The sequence below is a fragment of the Coenobita brevimanus genome, chromosome 38 (assembly GCF_032717465.1).
Source record: "Coenobita brevimanus isolate Jiangsu-jjx chromosome 38, ASM3271746v2, whole genome shotgun sequence".
Taxonomy (NCBI): domain Eukaryota; kingdom Metazoa; phylum Arthropoda; class Malacostraca; order Decapoda; family Coenobitidae; genus Coenobita; species Coenobita brevimanus.
The window spans coordinates 26,394,224-26,417,974 of record NC_136991.1 but is presented as its reverse complement, the minus strand read 5'-3'; the positions used below and the strand labels follow the sequence as shown (position 1 = coordinate 26,417,974).

The window sequence follows — 23,751 nt, the reverse complement described above, 5'->3', positions numbered from 1 at the left end:
TCAATGAACTCTCTCCTCCAATATTTGTCTCTTGCCATCTCCTTCAGGTCCCACCAACACTCCTCTCCTACTTGTTTTTTCATTGTCCTCAACCAGTTTCCCTCGGCCTACCTCTACCTCTTCTTCCTCTAGCAGTCCACTCTGGCACATCCTGTATTAAACTACCTTCTTTTCTGTATATATGTCCCAGCCACTTCCAGCGAGACAGTCTCACATATTCATTAACTGGTTCCACTCTCGTAATATCCCTTACTCTTGCATTTGTAACTCTGTCTTGCCACTTTACCCTAAGAATCCTTCTCAGTATTTTGATCTCAAATCCTAATACTTTCTGATCTGTTGCAATTGTACTGTACCATGACTCATGCCCGTAAATTAAAATTGGTCTAACCATGGACTTGTAAATTTTCACTTTGGAATAATAATATGCTTTCGGTACATACTAAACAGATTTCAACATTCCAACAGCTCGCCAAGCCTGTCTGATCCTCTCCTCAATTTCATTGTTTAATGATCCATGAGATGATACAATCGTTCTCAGATATTTAAAGTTTTCTACATTCTTCACCACATTATTCCCAATTACACAATCGATTTGGTTCTCCACGTTCATATTAATTATTTCAGTCTTTCCACAATTTATTACCAATCCCACACTTTCTCCTTCCTCCACCAGACAATCTAGCACCCTCTGCATCTCGTAAATACTTCTGCAAATCAGTACAATATCATCAGCATAGTCCAAATCCATTAGCTTCTTATTTTCTTTCCAGTTAATTCCTGCACCTGTTCTCCTTACAACCTTTTTCATAATATAATCCATAACCAAAACAAACAACAATGGCGAAAGAACACCTCCTTGAATCATTCCTGACCTAACTTGAAATGGATCACTCGAAGAACCACCCACCATTATCTTACAAAAAGTACCTTCATGCAGGCTTCTAATAATATTTACAAACTTTTCTGGTATACCATAGAATCTTATAATTTTCAACATTGCTCCACGTGAAACACTATCAAACGCCTTTTCAAAATCCACAAAACACATACTAAGTGGCATTCTCATCTCATTAGCTTGTTGCATTAGATGCCTTACAATAAAAATCTGATCATTACAACCTCGACCCTTTCTAAATCCCGCTTGTTCTTCTCTTAAAATTTTATCAATTACTGGCTCTATTCTGTTCAACAAGATTTTGGAAAAGACTTTTGCAACTACAGGTGTCAAAGTTATCCCCCTCCAATTGCCACACACACTTAAATCTCCCTTTTTTGGTATTTTTATAATCACTCCATTTTTCCACTCTTCTGGAACTCCACCACTATCCCAAGCCACATTAAAAAGTTTCAAAAGCGCCTTCATCAACTCGTCATTTTCCACCTTAAGCATGTCAGGGAATATTCCATCCTCTCCTGGAGCCTTAAAATTCTTTAACTCCTTTATAGATTTTGCTACCTCTTCCAAAATTATATCCCCTGTTTCTATCTGCAAATCTCTCTCGGCTGGCAAAATGTCCTCTTCAGCTGGGATTGGTCTATTTAGAACAGATTGAAAGTGCTCTTTCCATCTTCCTTCATCAACTGGAACTGGAATAAAATACCACATAAAAGGCCATCATGAAAAGGTTAATATGCTGAGTATTTGTGCACCTGATGCATTGTCTTTATTTTTTGTGACGGTGTTGTCATAATGATTATAATGATTTACTGAGTGCTTTAATTAACAGTAATTTTAAAGTATCTTCTTTTATCTGTAATCCAACGATCTGCTGAACTGCTATTCACTTATCTGCATACTTATTTATTGCAGTACGTTCCTTGTATATATATATATATATATATATATATATATATATATATATATATATATATACTGATGACAGCAGGAATGCTAAAAAACTGTCTCCTGTGAACCAACATCGTCTGCAATTAGCAGTAATAGCATCAGAATAGACGCTTGTTTTGGAGAGGGACTCCATCACGTGGTGGCACCATTATAACCGGTAGCTCCGGTGCTCCATCATACAAACGTCCCTCATCTCCCTGCCAGTGTCCCGAGACGAGGATGTTACACGACAGAGGGGCAGATTCAGTCAACAATCTACATGATCCCTACATAACAACAACAACTGACGTGACCTAGGGAGAGTTTTCTTTGATATTCTGTTTATTTCCTTCTATTCTATAGACATTTATTAAACTGTTTATCACTTTCACATTTCAGAGAGTCCAATTATAGCCATTAGTTTCCCCAGGTCACAGTACTTTAGCTTCTTCTTTTCATTATTATTATTTTTTTACTTTAGTTCATTTAAATGATTAACTTCGGGAAAGTAGACTCTTGTATTCTTCACTGCACTGTGTGTTTTATTTCTTATTTTTGTGTGGTTATTGTCTTTGAATGGGATCTTCTCTGTCTGTTTATCTGTCTGTCTGTCTGTCTGTCTGTGTCTCTGTCTGTCTGTTTGTGTCTGTCTGTCTGTCTGTGTCTGTCTGTCTGTCTGTCTTCACACCCCATTAATGGAGAAAATTACAACAAAAACAAGGGAAAAACATCTACAAAATTAATGTGTCTCGTACATGAAAACAGAGAGAGAGAGAGAGAGAGAGAGAGAGAGAGAAGAGAGAGAGAGAGAGAGAGACCACGTAACCTTTGACCTTTAATGACCTGACTGACCTGTTTTATCCCAGCATACAGTCACTGGGTGTGAAAGGCGAGGAAGACAAAAAGCATGAGATGGACATCTTAACCTCTTTGATAAAATGACGTTGTATGTACTTTAATCTTGCTATATCGGACAATTATTTCACCTTAGGAATTTTCGAGCTGAAGGAATCGGATACAACCTTTTATAACCCCACCAGTACGAGAGAGATATATCCCAAGCCAAGGAAATATGTCTGGAGTTGGCAAGAAAATAATTCAAATATGCGTCATCACAGTGAAGAGATTTAAGTAGAGGAGTACATGATGCAAGGTGGCTTGGAGTGGAAGGAGGAGATGGTTAAGAGTGGTGATAGAGGCGTTTGATAGCATAACACTGAAACCAGGGTATTTCATTTTTATTTATTTATTTTTTTTTTTTACTCCAGTTGATTATACGAGGCTTTGGAGTGATTTTTAGAACTGCAGGAATTAGATAAGACTTTTTAGTCCCTTCACTGAAAGAGTTTATTTCTTATTCCAATATAGTCATCTGGATGTAGCGAAAACAACTAAAGAAAAAATATATATAAGATTCAAGAGCGTACTTTTTGTTCAGCAATGACATGGAGTGGGTTGCGAGAAGAAAGTCAAGCAAATGGCGACGAATAAAGCATTAGTTGAGAGAGAGAGAGAGAGAGAGAGAGAGAGAGGGAGAGATGGGCAGATGGTGGAGGAAGAAGAGAGAGTAAGGAAGAAAGGGTCTCGGGAGACAACACTCTCTTATTATTCACAACTTTCAGAGAGGGAGGGAGGGAGGGAGGGTAGGAGGGGAAGGGAGAGAAGGAGGGAGAAAAGATGGGGGTGGGAAGCAGAAGAGGGAAGAGGGAGAGGGAGGGAGGGAGGAAAGATGGAGAAGGATGCAGAGAAGAGGGGAAGCGAAAGAGGAAGAAGAAAGGAAAGAAGGACAGAGGCGAAGAAGGAAGAAGAAAGAGCTAATGGAATGACAGGCTGAAAGAGAAGAGAAGAAAGAGAGTGAGAGGAAACCGAAGAAGGAGAAAAAAAATAGAGAAATTAAACAATGGAGTGGAAATAAAGGTAATGATTTTGAGGAGGAGGAAAAAGAGAGGAATGAAAAACGTAGAAACAAGGCTGGAGAGAGAGAGAGAGAGAGAGAGAGAGGTGGGGGGAAGAGTGTCACTGTGTTGTTTACTGGAGTCTCTTTTAAGGAGGCTTCTCTCTCTCTCGCTCTCTCTCCGCCCGTGTTCTTTTCCTATTGCTTCATTCTTGGCTTTCTTAGTTGCTGTCTCCCCCTCTCCCTTTCTTTATTTACATCTCCATCTCTCTCCCTTCGTTGGCTTCCTTTCTGTATTTCTTTCTGATTCTCACATTGCCATTCTTCTCCCCTCTCCTCCCCCCCCCTCTCTCTCTCTCTCTCTCTCTCTCACCCTTCATTCCATCTGTTATTCACTTGTTTTTATTTAATTTTTCTCACTTCCTCCCAACCTTCATTTTTTCCCCCATCTTCACCATCCACTATCTTCGCCTCCGTCTTTCACTTTGTCCCGTCCTACCTTTTCTTCAATATTTTCTTCTCTCACATTTTTTCCCTCTTCATATTTTTCTCCCATCTCGACCTGCCCTGTCCTTCATGCCCTCCCTCCTTTTCATTCCTTCCATCTCTCTCTTCATTCTTCTTTCTTACTTCCGAGTTTCTTTTCTTTTCCTGTACCTTCTTACTTTCCGTTCTCATATTTCTTCCTGTCTCCCTTGCATCTGTTGCCCAAACATTTTATTCTGTTCTTTCCCACTTTCTGCTCAATGCTTTCTCACTTTCTCTGTTCTCTTCCATTATTTTCTCCCGTTTTCTCACTGTTTCACTTTGACTTACCCCACATTCTTCCTTCTTACTCTTTCTGTTCATAACTTCTTCTTTGTCTCTCCGTCTTCTTTCTCTGTGCCCTTTTTCTCTTCCTCCACGTCTTTCCTTCTTCCCCTCACCTATTTTCTTTCATTCTCTCAATTGCTTTTTATGATACACAGTTATCCTCTCTTCTCTTCATTTCTCATAGTTTTATCTCGTCTTACTTTTCTCTTTCGCACCCTTACTCTTCTCATTCCTTTTCTTTTAATCATTCCTTTCGTTCTTCCACGCCTCCCTTCCTTCCGCCCCTTTTTTTTCTTTCATACTATTTTCTTTTTCTTTCTGTTCTCAGTCATCTTCACACTTTAAAGTCCCTACCCACTTTTAATTCTCTCATCATACTGTCCCACGTCTTTCCATTTCATATGCTCAGTATCTCTCTCTCTCTCTCTCTCTCTCTCTCTCTCTCTTTCTCTTTTTACCTTCTTTAACTCAATGTTCCTTCCCATTCGCCCACCATCCTTCATTCCCTACCTCCCCATATGCTTCCCTTTTTCACTCTCTCCTAGTCTTTCCCTCCAGTCTCTCTCTCTCTCTCTCTCTCTCTCTCTCTCTCTCTCTCTCTCTCTCTCTCTCTCTCTCTCTCTCTCTCAAGATCCTCCATCTCCCTCCCCCTCTCCTTCGATCCCCTCCTCCCTCCCTCCCTCGTCATCCTTCCCTCCTTCACCTCTTGGGCCCACTTCTTGTCAGGGTATATTTTCACAACTTTCTCTCTCCCTCTCTCTTTTATTATTTTTTTTTTTAACTCCGCAAACACAAAAGTTTTAACACTAAGAAATTCTGCTCCAACTGAAAACGACTCGACCATTTACATACATATATTTAAGGCAGGGAAAAACACGGGGCTGCAATATACTGAAATACCACACACAGGGAACTGAATCTCATTAAGTAATTTAGTTTTGAAATATACTTGGTTCTGGGAAAATAACATGAAATACACATTTGCACAATTCTTTTTTTCTCTTCTGCAACTGTTCATTTTTATATTTACTGATGCTTTCAAGGTTTTTAGATATTTTTTTCTCATCAGCGTCATCATCATCATCAAATTCTGTATTACCTCATCTAGGGTGTATGCTAAAAAAAATGCACATGCATAAAACAGAAGATTCACTATATTAAGGAACTCCCACTTCTTTCATTGATGTGTTTGTTTATATATACCAAACCTCATGGAATACTGATATGACTGCAATGTTACACTAATTATTAAAAATTTAATAGAGAGAGAGAGAGAGAGAGAGAGAGGTAATATAAAAACATACAACATTTTCCAAGATATTTACACACTAGAATATATGCACACTGAAATAATTACACAATTACATAATTACACATTTGTAAGTTCATACATTTATTACTCACACATATATGAATACTTAGTCACTGGAATACTTGTACAATTAATACCGGTACACACCTCAATGCCTACACATTAATACATGTGCAGGTACTGTACTCACACATGACCTGCTTGAGCACAAACATTCTTACAGACTGGAGCACCAACACAGCTGAATGTAAACACACCTACATACTTATATACCTCAATACTTTCATACTTGATTACTTAATACACATTTGAATATTTACGTACATTACTAGAGACAAAGTCGAATACTTACCCAAGAAAACATACGCCTTGAAACACATCGAAGAAGGAAACCTGCAAAAGTTGATCTTTCCAGGAATAATATAGAGACAACCAAAATATGATTCCTTCTTTTCTATTGTTTGAACTCACTACTTCTACGAGATTAGACATCATAGGCATAAGGAAATACCTAGTGAGGAGTTAGTCTCTAGAGAGCCGAGCAGTTATATATATATGAATGATTGAAGAGACGGAGTGAGTGGATTGCCAGACGGGTGCCCTACTGTGTGTACGCCGTAATGGAGGAGGTATGCAAGCAAACAGGTCAGAAAAGTATTGATCACTGAACAGCGACGACACTGGGAAAGAGGAACAACAATGCAAATGAACAGAGAGTGGCTGAAGGGAATCCGTGTGAGGTGAATAGCTGAAATGAAGTCTTTACCTTCACCCTGATTAAATAGCTGTAGGTTGTGAGCCCTTGACAAGTGAGAACAATACACCACTCTGGGATTATTAAAACACTCATTATGAGTCAACAATTACACCAGGGCAAGGACAGTACGGAGACGGTTCGACACATCTTGCATCAGGAAACTTGGCTGTCCGATGGAAAGAATGTGCTTTTACACTCCTATGTTATGAGAAAGAATATTCAGGGTTATTCAGACATGGTAAAGGACGATTGTGTGCTACTAAATATTTCTCTGAATGATTCTGGGGGGACAGTGGATGGAGACGTCTGATTTTTATTTTTTTTATCCATTACAGCATATCAAGGTTTCTTTGATCCCAGTCACTAATAACAGAGAAGTCAGAAACCAGGTGTACCACCGCCTCTTCTTGTGACTGTTTGGTTAATGCTGTAGCAGATGATTTGAGAGGCGAGTGGTAATATGAAGGGTAGAGTCATCAGTGTATGAACTGACAGGCCTAGATATGCAGTTCAGATTATTGATTAATGCAAGGAAACGGGTCAGTGACAGGAGAGAACCCTGAGGAACACAGTTACTGATAACTTTAGAAGAAAAACGGCTGTCTCCAACAGAATTAATAGAATGACCAGCTACTAAACCAGAGATGAAGACACAGTGAGGTGGATAGAAACCGGAAGATGACAGTATGGAAATCAAATGTTTGTGCCATACTTGTCGAAGTCTTTCCGATGTCATGTGCAAAGGTGTAAAAACTGTGTTTTCACTGAAGTCCACAACGAGGATGATCAGGAGTCTAAAAGGGATAGCAATTGAAACGTGCTTAACGGAACTCAAAATAACAATCAGAAAATAGGTTGTGAGAGGAAACTGTCAGAACCTTCCTGTGAAGGATACAGTCAGTCTTTCGAAATGTAAGTGAATCATGCAAGTGGGATGAAATATTTAAGTTAGGAATAGTTGCCCTTTATAAAACTCAGGATCAAAAATAGCATGGCATTCATGGCAGTCATCAACACATTTATATACCCCATTATTGGCAACTGGTAAGAGGAACAAATAGAAGGAGTTTTGAACCAGACACAGCAGTACCAATAGATCTAATACCCCAATCAAGGGTTTAATTGACTCCTGGGACAAAAGCTTCACACGGCTTTTTCCACCCAGAACTGTTGGGGGCTGTTGTGTGTGGGCTTCATTCTTCCTACATGCGTCTAGATCTGAGAGAGAGAGAGAGAGAGAGAGAGAGAGAGAGAGAGAGAGAGAGAGAGAGAGAGAGAGATTCTGAAGAAAATCTCTGAAACACACACACACACACACACACACACACACACACACACACACACACACACACACACACACACACAAACTCATCAAAAGTCGTCAATAACGCAATAGCAAATAGACAGACAAGCACAATAATCAAAGAAGCATGAGAGACAGTTAAGACAGGGAGACAGACACCTTTAATCAGACAGAAAGCCTTGGCAAGACGTGGACGGGCCTAGACAGCGGTTAGGAGAGAGGTTATGGACAGTTAAAAGCCCATCTGAGAGTACCACTGGGAGAGGGACAGGTGTGTTTAGGGAGGTGTAAGACGGGTGAATAAAGACATAAACAAAACACTCAAACACACTCACCCACTTAGGCACACACACACACACACACACACACACACACACACACACACACACACACACACACACACACACACACACACACACACACACACACACACACACACACACACACACACACACACACACACACACACACACACACACACACACACACACACACACACACACACACACACACACACACACACACACACACACACACACACACACACACACACACACACACACACACACACACACACACACACACACACACACACACACACACACACACACACACACACACACACACACACACACACACACACACACACACACACACACACACACACACACACACACACACACACACACACACACACACACACACACACACACACACACACACACACACACACACACACACACACACACACACACACACACACACACACACACACACACACACACACACACACACACACACACACACACACACACACACACACACACACACACACACACACACACACACACACACACACACACACACACACACACACACACACACACACACACACACACACACACACACACACACACACACACACACACACACACACACACACACACACACACACACACACACACACACAGTACAGAGTAACACACCTTTAATTGCAGTTGCCATGGAGTGCTGTGAGAGGTGGGGATAGGAGGGATGTGGGGAGGGGAGGGCAGAAGAAGAGAGAGGAGGACAGGGGAGGAAAAAGGAGGGGAAGTAGGAGGGGGGTGAAAGGCTTAGTATCTTCCCTTTCTCCCTCCACCTGAAGACACACTTGTTGATTGCTACTATAACGTGATTCTATCAGGATTCGGTTTGGCTTCAAATTGTACGTCAGTGGTCCCTCAGTTTTGGTATATTATTTTGCTCTTGTAGTACTTCTGTAATGCCATAAATTTCTCTCACTTTTGCTTCTGAATTAGTTAAGTTATTCTTTTCCATTTTTCCTTTGATGTTAATTTTTTTCCCTACCTCCACTGGTACTCCAGTTTCTCTCCTCTCTTTCTTCAATGGTATTTCGGCATTGTTTGCATTCCGTGTTATTTAAATCTGTCTTCAGTAGTGCTGCAAATTTGCTTCGGTTATGCTCCAGTTGGGTTTTCACGGTACTTCAAACTTCATTAATGGTTCTTTAAATTTATTTCAGAGGTGTTTCAGTTTACGTCAACTTTTTTCATAGTGAAGTTTCAGATATAAATAAATGTTGCATCAGCCAGGATTCAGTGTGTGCTTTAGCAAGTTAAGACCGTGATTCAGAGGTGCATCAGATTACTTAGCAGTGCTTCGTTAGTGACAAAATGATGCATCAGCAGTGGATCAGAAATTTTTAGTTCTTATTCTGAAATACTTCAGATATGATTCGAAGATGTTTCAATATTTTTTTTCTGTGATTTTTGTCGTTCTCAATTCCTTTATTGCAGTTCAGAGCGGCTGTAACCTCTACAGTCCGATGACATCACTCTGCTTTTTTATTATTGCTGTTACAATTGGTTTACTGAAGTTCGAAGAAGTTTCAAGGCCGTAAACCTTTTCACGGCTGGAGATTTTCTTAAGATCAATAAAATCTCCAGACTGTAATGCACTGATCTAAGAATAATCTGTCATCGTACTGATGGCTTATTTGTGGTTCATTGATAGTTCAGTTGTGTTTTGATGGCACACAGATAATATTTTGACGACGCTTCAGTCGGTGCTCAGTGGTGCTTCACTTGCTCCTATGCGATGTTTAGTCTTCAGTTATGCTTGAACCTCAAACCCTACAATACGATAAGTCCTTTCAGTGCTGAATATAATTTGTCTGCATATAGCAAGAAGAAAATGGATGGGACTTCATACATCTTCCCTTCAGTGTTCACAAAAACATTCATTGACGGTGTGACATGCGTTGCGACATGAAACCATCAAAGAAAGGGCTTCAAAAAAAAGTGTGGCGAGCAAAAGAATGGATGGGACAAGAAAGATATTTGTTAAGTGGTGGGGCTGTGGCAGGAAAGCATACTTTGTGAGAATGGGCGTTGTGGGATTAGTGGTTGCAGAGCTGTGAAGGTATTTTCCATAAATGATAGGATGAAGGAGTTGGGTAATGAAATGGGCATAGGAGAAAAAAAAAATATGGGTGAAATGAACGGAAACTGTGGTGGGGATGGGTAGAGTCTATGAGAGAAGACACTGTAAAAATTGGTGCTGTAGGATTTATGATCAGAAAGCAGAAAAGGTGTATTTCAAATCTTCCTGCACGATAAGCACACGTTGATCTCATTTACCTAATCTTGCAAGGCAGGTAAAGAAACTCTTCCAATGTAGCATCATTTCAGGCTGGATGATAAAATCCAGTATACGTTTTAACAAGAAAATGGAAACAGGTCTCTCTCTCTCTCTCTCTCTCTCTCTCTCTCTCTCTCTCTCTCATCTTACACTCACATCGTACACTTACATCTTACACTCACCCTCACACTTACTCTCTCACTCATTTTCACACACACCCTCACTCACCCTCAGTCTCTCACACTCACATTCTCACACTCACACTCTCACACTCACACCTTCTCAACGCTCACACTCAAACCCTGTCACACTCACAATCACACCTTTTACCACTCACACTCATACTTACACCCTCTCACACTCACATCCTTTCGCACTCACTTGCATTCGCTCACTCGCTCACGCACTCTCTCAATCTCACTCAATCATCTCTCACTCACTCACTCTCGCTCATTCACTCACTCGCACTCTTTGTCTGTCTGTCTGTCTCTGTCTCTGTCTCTGTCTCTGTCTGTGTCTGTCTGTCTGTCTGTCTGTCTGTCTGTATCTCTCTCTCTCTCTCTCTCTCTCTCTCTCTCTCTCTCTCTCTCTCTCACGCTCACTCACAGATTCTCATTCACATTAATTCGCATTCTCACTAATTCACATTCTCACTCGCACTCTCTCACATTCATTCTCACTGGCACTCGTGCTCCCAGTGTGTGTGTGTGTGTGTGTGTGTGTGTGTGTGTGTGTGTGTGTGTGTGTGTGTGTGTGTGTGTGTGTGTGTGTGTGTGTGTGTGTGTGTGTGTGTGTGTGTGTGTGTGTGTGTGTGTGTGTGTGTGTGTGTGTGTGTGTGTGTGTGTGTGTGTGTGTGTGTGTGTGTGTGTGTGTGTGTGTGTGTGTGTGTGTGTGTGTGTGTGTGTGTGTGTGTGTGTGTGTGTGTGTGTGTGTGTGTGTGTGTGTGTGTGTGTGTGTGTGTGTGTGTGTGTGTGTGTGTGTGTGTGTGTGTGTGTGTGTGTGTGTGTGTGTGTGTGTGTGTGTGTGTGTGTGTGTGTGTGTGTGTGTGTGTGTGTGTGTGTGTGTGTGTGTGTGTGTGTGTGTGTGTGTGTGTGTGTGTGTGTGTGTGTGTGTGTGTGTGTGTGTGTGTGTGTGTGTGTGTGTGTGTGTGTGTGTGTGTGTGTGTGTGTGTGTGTGTGTGTGTGTGTGTGTGTGTGTGTGTGTGTGTGTGTGTGTGTGTGTGTGTGTGTGTGTGTGTGTGTGTGTGTGTGTGTGTGTGTGTGTATTTTCGTTCATGTGCATTAGTGTCTGTGTGATAATGAATTAAAAAACATATTATAAAGAAAAACACAAATAATACATGTTAGACGCAAGATTGAATCACCATGAAAATATAGAAGAATGGAGGACGAAGTGAGAATGGAGAACGAGGTAAGAAGGAAAATAATACATGGATAAGGATAAGCAGTTGATGAACAAGAAGCAGACAAAGCAGTAAGTAGACATAGCAGAAAGCAGACAGAGCAGGAAGTAGAGGCAGCAGGAAGCAGACATGACAGGAAGCAGACATGGCAGGAAGTAGACAGAGCAGGAAGTAGACATAGCAGAAAGCAGACAGAGCATGAAGTAAGGGCAGCAGGAAGCAGACAGAGCAGGAAGTAGGGGCAGCAGGAAGCAGACAGAGCAGGAAGTAGGGGCAGCAGGAAGCAGACAGAGCAGGAAGTAGACATAGCAAGAAGCAGGGACAGCAGGAAGCAGACATAGCAGGAAGTAGACAGAGCAGGAAGTAGGGACAGCAGGAAGTAGGGACAGCAGGAAGAAGACAGAGAAGGACGCAGACAGTCACTGAACATCTTAGCGTTGGAAGAAATATACAGGATGACAAGAGGAAGGAAGGAAAGAATTGTGGAAGCAAGGAGAGAGAGAGAGAGAGAGAGAGAGAGAGAGAGAGAATAAAAGAGGAAACGGGAATAGAAAGCTGGCGAAATATTGAATGAAAGAATGAAATAGGAGACAGCAGGTGAAAGAAGGCAGGAGGGGAGAGGAAGCTGGTGAGAGAAGACAGGAAGGACGGAAGAAAAGAATGAAGGAAAAAAAAAATTCTGGAAAAGAAGGAAGGAGACAAAAAAATGACAGAGAAGATTTAATGACAAAATGAAGGAAGAGAAGAAAAGAACAAGAAGCGGTGCCAAGGCACAGCAAACCCGTCCCCGGCAGTCATTTTAGTGCTGACGTATAAACAAAACAGGATATCTAGTCAAAGATGTCACATGTCAAATTTGCAGTAAACTGGGTGAAAACTGACAATTTTATGCCCAATTGAAATTTTAGGCCCTACCCACCTGACACTGACCCCCACCCCCCTACCGCTGACTGTGGGGTGATCCCCCAAATGCAATGAGACATAGGATGTAGATATGAAAGATGCACCTTTAGGATTTGGTTTCATGTCGATATGACGAATTTGAAAGGAGTTATGGAGACAAAAAACGATTTTTTTTTTAATTTTTTGGGCCTACAGCCTGGGCCTTGGCTCAGTTTGGCCCAACATTCAATCAGGTGATCAGAAGGTCATAGTCCATAATCCCAATAATTTTACTCAAAATCGCTCCAGTAGTTTTCGCGAAAAGTTGTTAACAAACTAACAAACAGACAGACAGACAAAGCCAGTGGAAAAAAAAAAAACGTTCCCGAGCCCCTCCGGAGCTAGGACGGGTAATGAATGGAGAGAGAGAGAGAGAGAGAGAGAGAGAGAGAGAGAGAGAGAGAGCAGCTCATGGGTACTGGATTTTAGAGGGATATGGAATGAGGAATGGGAGAGAATGCAAGGGCATGAAGGAAGAAAGCTAGGAAAATATGAAGAACGGACTGGTTAACCTAATGACGATTAAAGAGAGAAAAAAGCAACAGAAAGGAGAAAGTTTATGAAAGAAGGAAAAGAGAAAGAAGGAAGGAGAGAGAACTGTAGTGAAAGGAGGAAGATTGGAAAAAAGTTGTGAAAGAAAAAAGAAATGAATAAATGAAAGGGAGCAAGTGAATAAGTAAAGGAAGAAAGAAGCCAATGCCTTGAGAAAAAAATACTTATTTATAAAAAAATGATAGCAAAGGATATTGTATTCACTCTGCCATGTCTCTTATTGTTGCAGCTTTTCCCTCATCTTATTGTAAGCCTCTTTCCTGTTCGACTCTGACCTCCAGCCTACCCAAAGCTGAATGTATCAACTGGCTGTGGCAAGAGTATTGTAATAAATGAGCCAAATATATACAGTATGCAATGGATGCTGCAACATATTTCTCATATCTTTTCCATTTTCTCTTACCCAAGTATCCTCAAGGCTTAGCTCTGCCCCAGTTTACTAGTCAACCCATTCCTTTCCAAAGACTCTCTAGAGCTAAACATACTGTATATGTTGGCAGTAGCAAAAATAAAGGAAACATACTAGAGATGATTCTTTGGCATCCTGTTTTATTTTAGAAATTTTCTCAAAATGTTTTTTAGTTCTCTCTTTCAGCTATAGCCTCTGCTCAGTTCACTCCCTGTCTTTCATTGACACTAGAAATATTAAGCAATAACGAGTCATAGTGGACATACAAGAGGTTGTTGGAAGTATACTGTGTCTTTTCATCTGTTTATGTTACGTTCGCACTCCACAGAATTAAAGTAAAATATAAGCATACACTGACATACACAGACAAACCATCACACTTCAATTTTCCTATGCAATAAGCATTGCTTTCATTTCTTTCCAGTTCGTACTTCGCCAGCACGGAGGAGGGATTTTCTGGCTAACATTCTTCCCAGGGGAGAAATTCAGTCATGCACTGACTCTGATTTATGCGATGATACAGAGTTAATAACTCTCAGTGCAGGGATGTTTGAATTCATGTACTTGTTTAATGGTACTCGGCTATCACAATTTACTTATAAGGAGTGCTGTACATAAACTACCCTAATTTAAGAAACTTACTTCATCGGAATCAGACTGGTCTCAGAATAATGTTTATCTGTCCACAACATTTTGTTTGATTTTATTTACAAGTACAGTTTACTCTTTCACTCTAGGGAAAACTCTTAACACTCAGCTAACTTTAATTGACTTTATTCAGCTGAAAGCAGGTCATTGAAGCCAGAAAGAGTTAATAATGTCACCATTAACACCTTCATAATCGTGATAATTCTATTATTCTATTACAGCTAACGTCAGACGATTTAAGTCAGCTGAAAGCATTGTCATAGAGGGCTAACTCTCCTACTTTTGCAATTAACTATATCAGAAATGAATGGAATGTTGTTATGAAATTTTTTAAGCTTCCAATACATAGCTTTATCTAGAAGAAGAGGTACCTCTATATTGATATTAATTTCATTATTATTATACAAGGAGATTGTATTCAGCTGAATGACTAATCGAACTGGAGAGGTTACTTGTAGTTTTCATTAACTAAGAATGACGTGTCTTTCTTTAAATAAAATCGTCTGGAGAGAGAGAGAGAGAGAGAGAGAGAGAGAGAGAGAGAGACAGACAGAGAGAGAGAGAGAGAGAGAGAGAGAGAGAGAGAGAGAGAGAGAGACCTACGTGACTAAAGACGTAAAATATGTCATTGTTATTCTAATTGCTCCACATTTTAAAGTATGTTAGATGGCTATGGTAATCTAGCAGACGGGCGGACTGGCAGTAAAGGGTGTGAATGGCGTGGCCTGTGTTATGATGTACACACCAATTACGCCAAATCGATGGGTAATTAGGCAACATATGGCTCGACTTTCATTGCTCGCCCTCACGCAAGCCACCGCTGCTCCCTTTCCTTGCTGGATCTGCTTCCGGAACGAGTATGGTTGGAACCTTTGATATTAGAACTTTAGACAGTGGAGCCCCGAGTCTGTAATATTAGAACCAGAAATACTGACACTTGGAACTTGTTATATCAGAACTTAAAGCATTGGAGCTTAAAGATTATATTATATTAGTACCTGATATACGAGTATTGAAACTTTGAGCCTGCAATACGAAAACATGCGATTTAGTTTTAACACCATTTAGACCTTCAGTTACTGAAGCATAACGTTTCGCCAGGTTCAGGCCTTTTTAAGATACTGAAGCCCTGAGTAATGAAGAAGCCTTCAACTGGGAGATAAATTATGTTTATGAAAATAAAGGCCCTTAGCTCTAAGAAGTACTCTAATTAGCCAAATAGTCAGGCAGGCTAGCCATAATAACCGTAGAACATACTATATTAGAATCCGAAACTTAAAATATCATAATGCGCAACACTACAGCCTAAAGCCTGTAGCTGTAAAGCCTAAGGTATTTGAACTTACAACCTGTAATAATACAAGGTAATTTAAAAATCTGGAAACACAGGGGAAAATATGCAGTAATGCTTTGTCTTTGTAAGTTTATGGTGATATATGATGGCACTGTAGCAGGAACATCGCAACAGGAGTAATACAACAATCCACAGTACACTATAACACATTACACAATAACACAATACATATCTCACACACAGAATAACACAAACCAACACAATGCTTATCACACATAGCACAACACAAAAAACACTGTGTATCACACACATGGCATAACACAAACAACAATACATAACACACACACACACACACACACACACACAACACGACACAAACCAACACTATACATATCACACACCCAGCACAACACTAACCAACGCAATACAAATTAAACACAGACCACAAAGCAAGACAATACATATCACACACACAGCAAAACACAAAACAATACAATACATATCACCCAAGTAGCACTACACAACAAAATATAGTACATATAACACTCACATAGCACAACACAAAGCAACACATTACTTATCACACACAAAGCACAACACAAACCAACACAAAACATATCACACACACAGCACAATACAAAACAACACAATACATGTTATCCACGTACCACAACACAGAACAACACAGCTGTACATTATAGATATCCTGTGATGTGCCCTCTCCCTTTATGTTTGCACACGTTTGACTGGCTCTATAGGGCTTACAGAACTGGAATATAGTCTGTATTACTAGATCCTGCAATACTGGAACCTGGAACCTGTCATACTAGCATTAACATTACTGGAATATAGAGTCTGTATTACTATAGCCTGTAGTCTGTAATACTAGAACCTGTAATACCGGTGCCTGGAAATGCAGTGCTATAATCTGGAACCTGCAATATCGGAACTTAGATACCGGTACTAAACGACTAGAACTTGTAATATAAGATCTTGCAATGTATTAACCTGTACCATGCAACGCTTCAATATACAACGTGTAATACTGAACCCTGAAGGCCATAATACTAGATCCAGCAATACTGGAATTTTAAGTTTTTCATACTAGAACCTGTGGTATTGAAAACTAAAATCTGTAATGGCAGAGCCTGCAGTATTGAAACAAGGAAAAGGTAATATCAGTATCTGAAGCTTGCAGTGCTGAATCCTAGAGGCAGTTAATTTGGAACCTGTCGACCCTGAACCTGGAGTACAGGAATCTAGACCCAGTAATACTAGAACCTTCAGTAATGGAGCCTGGTGCATGCAAAACAAGAACTTAGAGTCCATAACACCTTATTATGCAATACTGAACTAAATAGCTAGTAATACTAGAATATGCAATATTGGACTAAGATCCAGTAATATTAGAGCATACAATAATGGAATAAAGGCTTGTAATATAATACTGATACGTGTGACAAATGAGGATGTGAAGGAGCGTTGTGGTGTGGATGTGGATGTGACTGGAAGCGTTGAGAAACACATTGAGGTGGTCTGGCCACGTGGAGAGGATGGAGAATGAGAGACTGACGAGGAGCGTGTATGTGAGTGAGGTGGAGGGAAAGACAGGGAGAGGAAGGCCAAGGATGAGATGGAGGAAGGGAGTGGAGAGGTATATGAGAGAGGGGTGTGTGAATTGGGAGCAGGGCAGTGAAATGGCAGGAGACAGGGTGACGTGGAGGCGATTTGTTTGTGGCTACCCCGTATAAGGGATTAAGGCGTCTGGTAATAGATAGACAGATAGACGTATGAGTCTGCACTATTAGAACTTGCAGTATTGGAACGAAATAGCCTGTACTGCTAGAACATGCAACACTGAAGCCTAGGAGACTGTAACACTAGAACATGCAACACCGAAGCCTAGGAGCCTGTAACTCCAGAACATGATATATTGAAGCCTAGGAGCCTGTAACACTAGAACATGCAACACTGAAGCCGAGGAGCCTGTAACACTAGAACATGCTATATTGAAGCCTGGGAGCCTGTAACACTAGAACTTGCAACACTGAAGCCTAGGAGCCTGTAACACTAGAACATGCTATATTGAAGCCTGGGAGCCTGTAACACTAGAACATGCAACACTGAAGCCGAGGAGCCTGTAACACTAGAACATCCAACACTGAAGCCGAGGAGCCTGTAACACTAGAATATCCAACACTGAAGCCTAGGAACCTGTAACATTAGATTGAAGCCTAGGAGCCTGTAATACTAGAACAGGCAATATTGGAACCTATGAACCAATATTTCTAGAAAGTATAATATTGAAACCTAAGAGGCTGCAATAATACTCGATAGATCAAGTAATACTGGATCTAAGAGCTTGCAATACTAGAATATTTCAATGATGGAAACCAACAGCCTGTAATGCTAGGGCATGCAGTACTAAAGCCTATGAGCCTGTAATACTAGAACATGCAATACAAGAACGTCAGACTCTATAATCCTAGAACATGGAACCATCAGTACTGGTATCTGCAACACTGCAGCTTCCAGTATTAGAACCTGGAAAATACAGTCTTAAAATCTGAAACGTTCAGAACATGTATCCAGAGCCTATAGTGATTGCACGGGAGTAGTGGAATTTAAATCAAGAATCTGCAGCGTTGGAACCTACCATCTGTAATTCTAGAAGCTGCTATGTTGGAGTCTGAAACTTGCAATTCTTACATTTTGAATTTGCAGTAGAGTAACCTTGAGCCTGTAATACCAGGGCTCGCTGTAATGGAATCTGGGACATTTTATTCTGAACTGGGAGGTTGCAATAACTCAATATGAAATCTCGGTCATGTAGATATAGAACCTTCAGAACTGAATCACAGATCATGTAATAATGAAACCCGGAGTCTGTTATATTAGTTTTCGAAATACTAGAAACTGAAACCTGTAACATGAAAATGTCGAATTTGAAATAATGAAAAATGAGCCTATAATACTGGAGCCTGAAATATAGAGAACTTGGACAAAATAAATACTGAAATCAGGAGTCAGCAGTATTTGAATCGGAAGCCTTTAATCTGCTGAACCCTAAACAGGAATCCGGAATACTATAGTCTGCAACCTGCAATAAGAATCTTTAAATTTGGAACGGGGAATACTGGATTCTGAAATATGGATTTTACAATGAAAAATTTTTTGATTCTATGATGCTAGAACCCTGATGACACTATCACTAGAATCTGCAATATCTGAACATGGAAACTGCAATAAAGAATGGAACATGCTGGAATGGAGATTAAGCAAAACTAGAACCCACAATACTGAGGATATGCCAGTCTTTGGGGATCAAGCACCAAAACATAAATTAGCCAGAAATCGAGGTCAAACATCAGCCTTATTTGGCCAGTATTATCTCTATTATCAGATGATATCGATGGCAGATTTTTGGTCATATTTCTAGCTCTAATATGTTCTGCCGTCTCATTCCACGTGTCAAAAGAGATATGAATATAGTGATTTATGCAGGAAATGCAACTGGCCAGAGGTGATGCCTGAGTCCTTTAACACTGATATGCCATTATTTGATGTAAAATCCGCAGTTTTTGTAGCTCGGTATATTTTTTGATACTTGGTATACCTTATTCAAAACTGAAAAATGTATCTGGGGCAAGTAATATTAGGACCTGCTGTAATGAATCAAGAATCAGCAGTTTGGATCTAGAACACTCAAATTCTATCTAAAGCCTCTGGTATAGAATGTTAGGTAGGCAATACTTAAATCTCACTGATAGGCATATATATCTGAAATTTCGGTCTTAGAGAGAGGGGGGGGGGAGGAAGGAAAAGAGAAAAATTAAAGGCAGAAGTTGCAAAAAGAAAAGGAAAATACAGAAAATGAACATTAAATGGAGTCACATTATATACACAGGTAAGGAAAAACAATGGAGAAAGTGAGGTAGAAAAGGGAATGCTGCTATAGAAAGACCATATCTGGACAGAGGCAAGTAGAGCGGTTAAGAAAAAGAGAGACTGCAGAAAAGGGATAATTAGTTACCTGGGATTGTATAAAGCTGAGACAGACAGAGATAAAGACAGACAGAAAAAATGGAGACAAGAGAATATATGAGATTTAGAGAAGCAAAGATCTGATAGATAAAAAAGGGACACGGGACTAGATAGAGACAGACGAATGGCTAGGAGTAAAGTTAACATGTAGAGACCTGTGCATTCAGGGGACGTGTGTTCATGTTGATCCAGTTACCAACATATGATTATTTTCAACAATTTCTCTTTATACTGTAGAATCACTTAAGGCTAGATAAAACATCTCTGGTTTTAAGAGACTGTCATTAGTTGAAATAAATTTCTGGAATTAGTAAAAATTAACAAAACAGATTATCGAACTGAAGGGGGTAAACTAAAATACTAAGTAACAAGAAAACGCTCTACTTTTTTCTTCTTTCGCACAAGCCTGAAATATCTCTTCAATCTTGTACAACATTTCCCTAGATTTTCTACTAAAACACTCTATTACTTTCCTATTGTCATTCGCACAATACCCCTACAATCTCTCCAAAGTTCCCATAGACTCTCTACAAAACCTTATTATCTATCACAGCTGACCCTTCCCCCATTTACAATCATGGGGAAAAAGTAAATACGAAGGTGACAGAATTGTCAGCAGCATGGCCTATGGCTTGGGTCACACTATCATCAAATTTCAGGGACTTATTATCATTCTGAATATTGCTCTCCGCCTTCATCCACAAGGCTCCTGTAAGCTTTTCATTGCCTACCAGAATCATATGATCACATAAACTTCAGCATCGTTCTCTTGTCAACAAAACTCCCAGTTATCGTTCACTCCACCAGTATGCAGTCAGTCAGGCTCATTTTTTCATTCTCTTTTATCACTCAGTGTCAAGTATATCTGTGTCCTTTTTTGTGTGTTTACTCTCATTATACCAAATCAGTTGCATGCCTCTGTGCTCTCAAATTACCCTGCATATTTTCTTCACATTTTTTCCTAACTTAAACAAATATATATCAATCTATCTAACATTCTTCCTTCAAGCTTTCTCAAAATTCCCTTGCAGTCCTTTTGAAAATGTACCCACCACCTCCCCCAGTGTTTTGCGGCAAATACCAAAAACAGGATGCCAGGTTTTATGGTGGGTATATCTTCCGTAGACTGCACTCCAATTATCCGGGTCTAGAAAGGGATTACGCTATATTGGTTGCCCAGTTCACTAATGGGCTGAGGCGGTCCGGGAGACGAAAGGTTCGGGGAGACAAATATAAAGATTACGGGGAGAGAGAGAGAGAGAGAGAGAGAGAGAGAGAGAGAGAGAGAAAATTTTCACTGATTCTTTGCTCACAAGTCCCTTTTTCTTTTCTTTTTTTTTTCATTACTGGTATTGGCGCCCAAGGAGTGACTTATGAAAATGTGTGTGCTATCTGTTACGTCTGAGAAGAATTGTGTGTCTCATGGTACGGACAGTCTAGTATGTATCCAAATTCGGATGGATGTAAACACAAAATATTTTATTATATACGAATATTTGTGATCTGAATTTATTAGCGTGTGTTAGGACTCTTGGCTTCGGGACATGGACTGTTTGTTCAATGCCTGGAATCAGATATAAATAGTCTACCTATCTCTCTATATCCAGACGTCATAACCCCGTAAGTGGAGGCCGTTTGTCCTTGAGTTAATTGTTTTAAGGGAAGGGGCACTAACCCTCCGCGAACCCACTTGTTGACATGTAGGGAACACGTATAGGTTGCTTATATGATAACCACCCAGCGTAGTAAATGGTTTGCTGGCTTCCAGGAAACCATTAGGCTTGTCACTGGATGTAAAGCCACCTGAAAAGATAAGTAATAAAAAGTGACAGGAAAAATGGGAGAAATAGGACGAGAGGAAGGCAGACACAGAAAAAGAATGATAAAGGAAGAAGTAGGCAGCACTACACTGAGTGAGTAGATGATTACAGTAAATAAATTTAAATATATTTACATAATAGAAATACAAATAAAAACTGACAGCCAGACAGGCTGATAAATATATTTACTTAGTCCTCTCTCTCTCTCTCTCTCTCTCTCTCTCTCTCTCTCTCTCTCTAATGAAAAATAACAGCTCTCACAAAAAATATGGGCCCCCGGGCGCTGAAGCTCTCGTGTTTACAAACAATCACCGCTTGTTTGTTGTTTGTTCGCCCCCACCCCCTCCACCCCGTCCTTGTTTACTTGTTTGTTGTTTTGTTGGGGTGAAGTAGTGTTATTGTTTCCTGTTATTTATGGGCGGGGTGTTTCGTCTTCGTTGTGAGGTACGTGTTATCATTATTCACATGGGTCTGCTGTCCATCTCTCTCTCTCTCTCTCAATCTCTCTCTCTCTCTCTCTCTCCTAGTTGACGGCTTACATACGGCATGTTATTCTAGCTATCACCACACACATTTACTTGTCACTGAAAAACATGGAAAGGTCTGTAAGATTAGCATGGCAATCGGTTACAAGCACCCATCAGGGATCAGAATGTATACGATCCTCACAAGCATGATAGTGCTACAATTTATAACCAAATTATAGGGTATTTGGCTTCATTACTGCTTGATACATCTTCACAGAACCCTTCTGTAAAATGTAAGCGTCATGAAAATTATTTAAAACACTAAAAATTAATGTTACAGTATGTTTCTTCAGTATCAGCAAAGGGTTGTAGGCAACACGTAGGCGTCACCTGATCACTTTTTTTTTTTTTTCTTTTTCCCTCAGGAACCTGCAGTTAGACCGACTTATTTCATTATCTGTGTTAATGGCTGAATAGATGACTCTGAAATTTCATTTAACTCAAGTACAGGTACGTTGTCATAATTCATGGAAAGAGTATAAAACTATTAAAGGGATTTCTGTTAATCAGCAAAATGTTAAACAGGAACTGACGTTTAACGACAGTATGGCGTAAATTTGAAATGCACTAGTAGTGTTCATTAACAAATTTGTATGAGAATAGTGTGTCAAAACATCAATAAATCCAGCCGGTGTCAACATGGTAGGGGAAACACCCTTCAGCAAACAAGAGGTTATAACAATTTAGAGCGATGAGAATTCATTCACTGGTAGCCAGAGAAAAAATATTAAGTGAAGCTTCGAAAAGTAAACATGCACGCTTTAAGATTTTGACAATTTTACGAGGCATTCGATCCTTCAAATGTGATATATTTCGTAAACATGTTACCTTAACAAAGTAATAAAGGAACCATACATTTAGATACGCATTTAATGAATTGCACTATGCATAGGTTGGCTACATATATACATGTCAAGGTCCACCAAAGAAGTGATGGATACGCAGTCAACGGCCAAGTTCTCCAGAAACGTAGCAAAAATGATGGTTGTATGATTTTCCCCTCCCTCCTGATCACAAAATATAACATTATTTTGTGGTTATGGCATATGTAAGAGATTATCCTAAAATCACGAAAGTATCTCACTTCACACTCCATATAACAGCGGTTATTAAATATATGAGCCAAAGAACTATCAGTATAGTCAGTGAAATCCAAGGGATACATTATGGCCTTTTGTGACACGAATTTGACAAAACCGATTGGTTATAATGAATTTATGAGAATAGTGAATCGTCCCAAAGTTGCACAGAGGATTAAAAAGAAACAACCTTATATCGGTACGATCAGTCACTGACCACACTGTGATTCTCTGCAACAAACGTCAGTAACCAAGCAAGACTCTCGGGTGCTACGAATATTGTACCAAACTATTTAATATTGTGACCTGTGATGCATTATTCTGTACGGCTACATAGTAATGAATTCATTATGATGTCACTACGTCATAAAATTTAGATAAATTTTTTTTACCTAGATTAGTCATACTACGTCTTATATACTTTACATGCAAGGAAGAAGGAACCAAAGGCCAGAAGAGAGCAAATTGTTCCCTCAAAAAGAAA

The 23,751-nt window shown here is 40.0% G+C and overlaps 1 protein-coding gene across 1 annotated transcript in view; it reads right to left on the bottom strand.

The window, feature by feature from the left end:
* LOC145396558 (UDP-GalNAc:beta-1,3-N-acetylgalactosaminyltransferase 2-like) overlaps positions 1–23,751 on the bottom strand; it is an 88,668-nt gene that overhangs the window by 7,015 nt on the left and 57,902 nt on the right. The window contains exons 2-3 of the mRNA XM_080269932.1: positions 16,563–16,623; positions 15,850–15,852 (exon numbers count right to left, since the gene is read on the bottom strand). Coding sequence (XP_080126058.1) covers positions 15,850–15,852; positions 16,563–16,623 — 64 coding nt within the window. The remainder of the gene's footprint in view (positions 1–15,849; positions 15,853–16,562; positions 16,624–23,751) is intronic.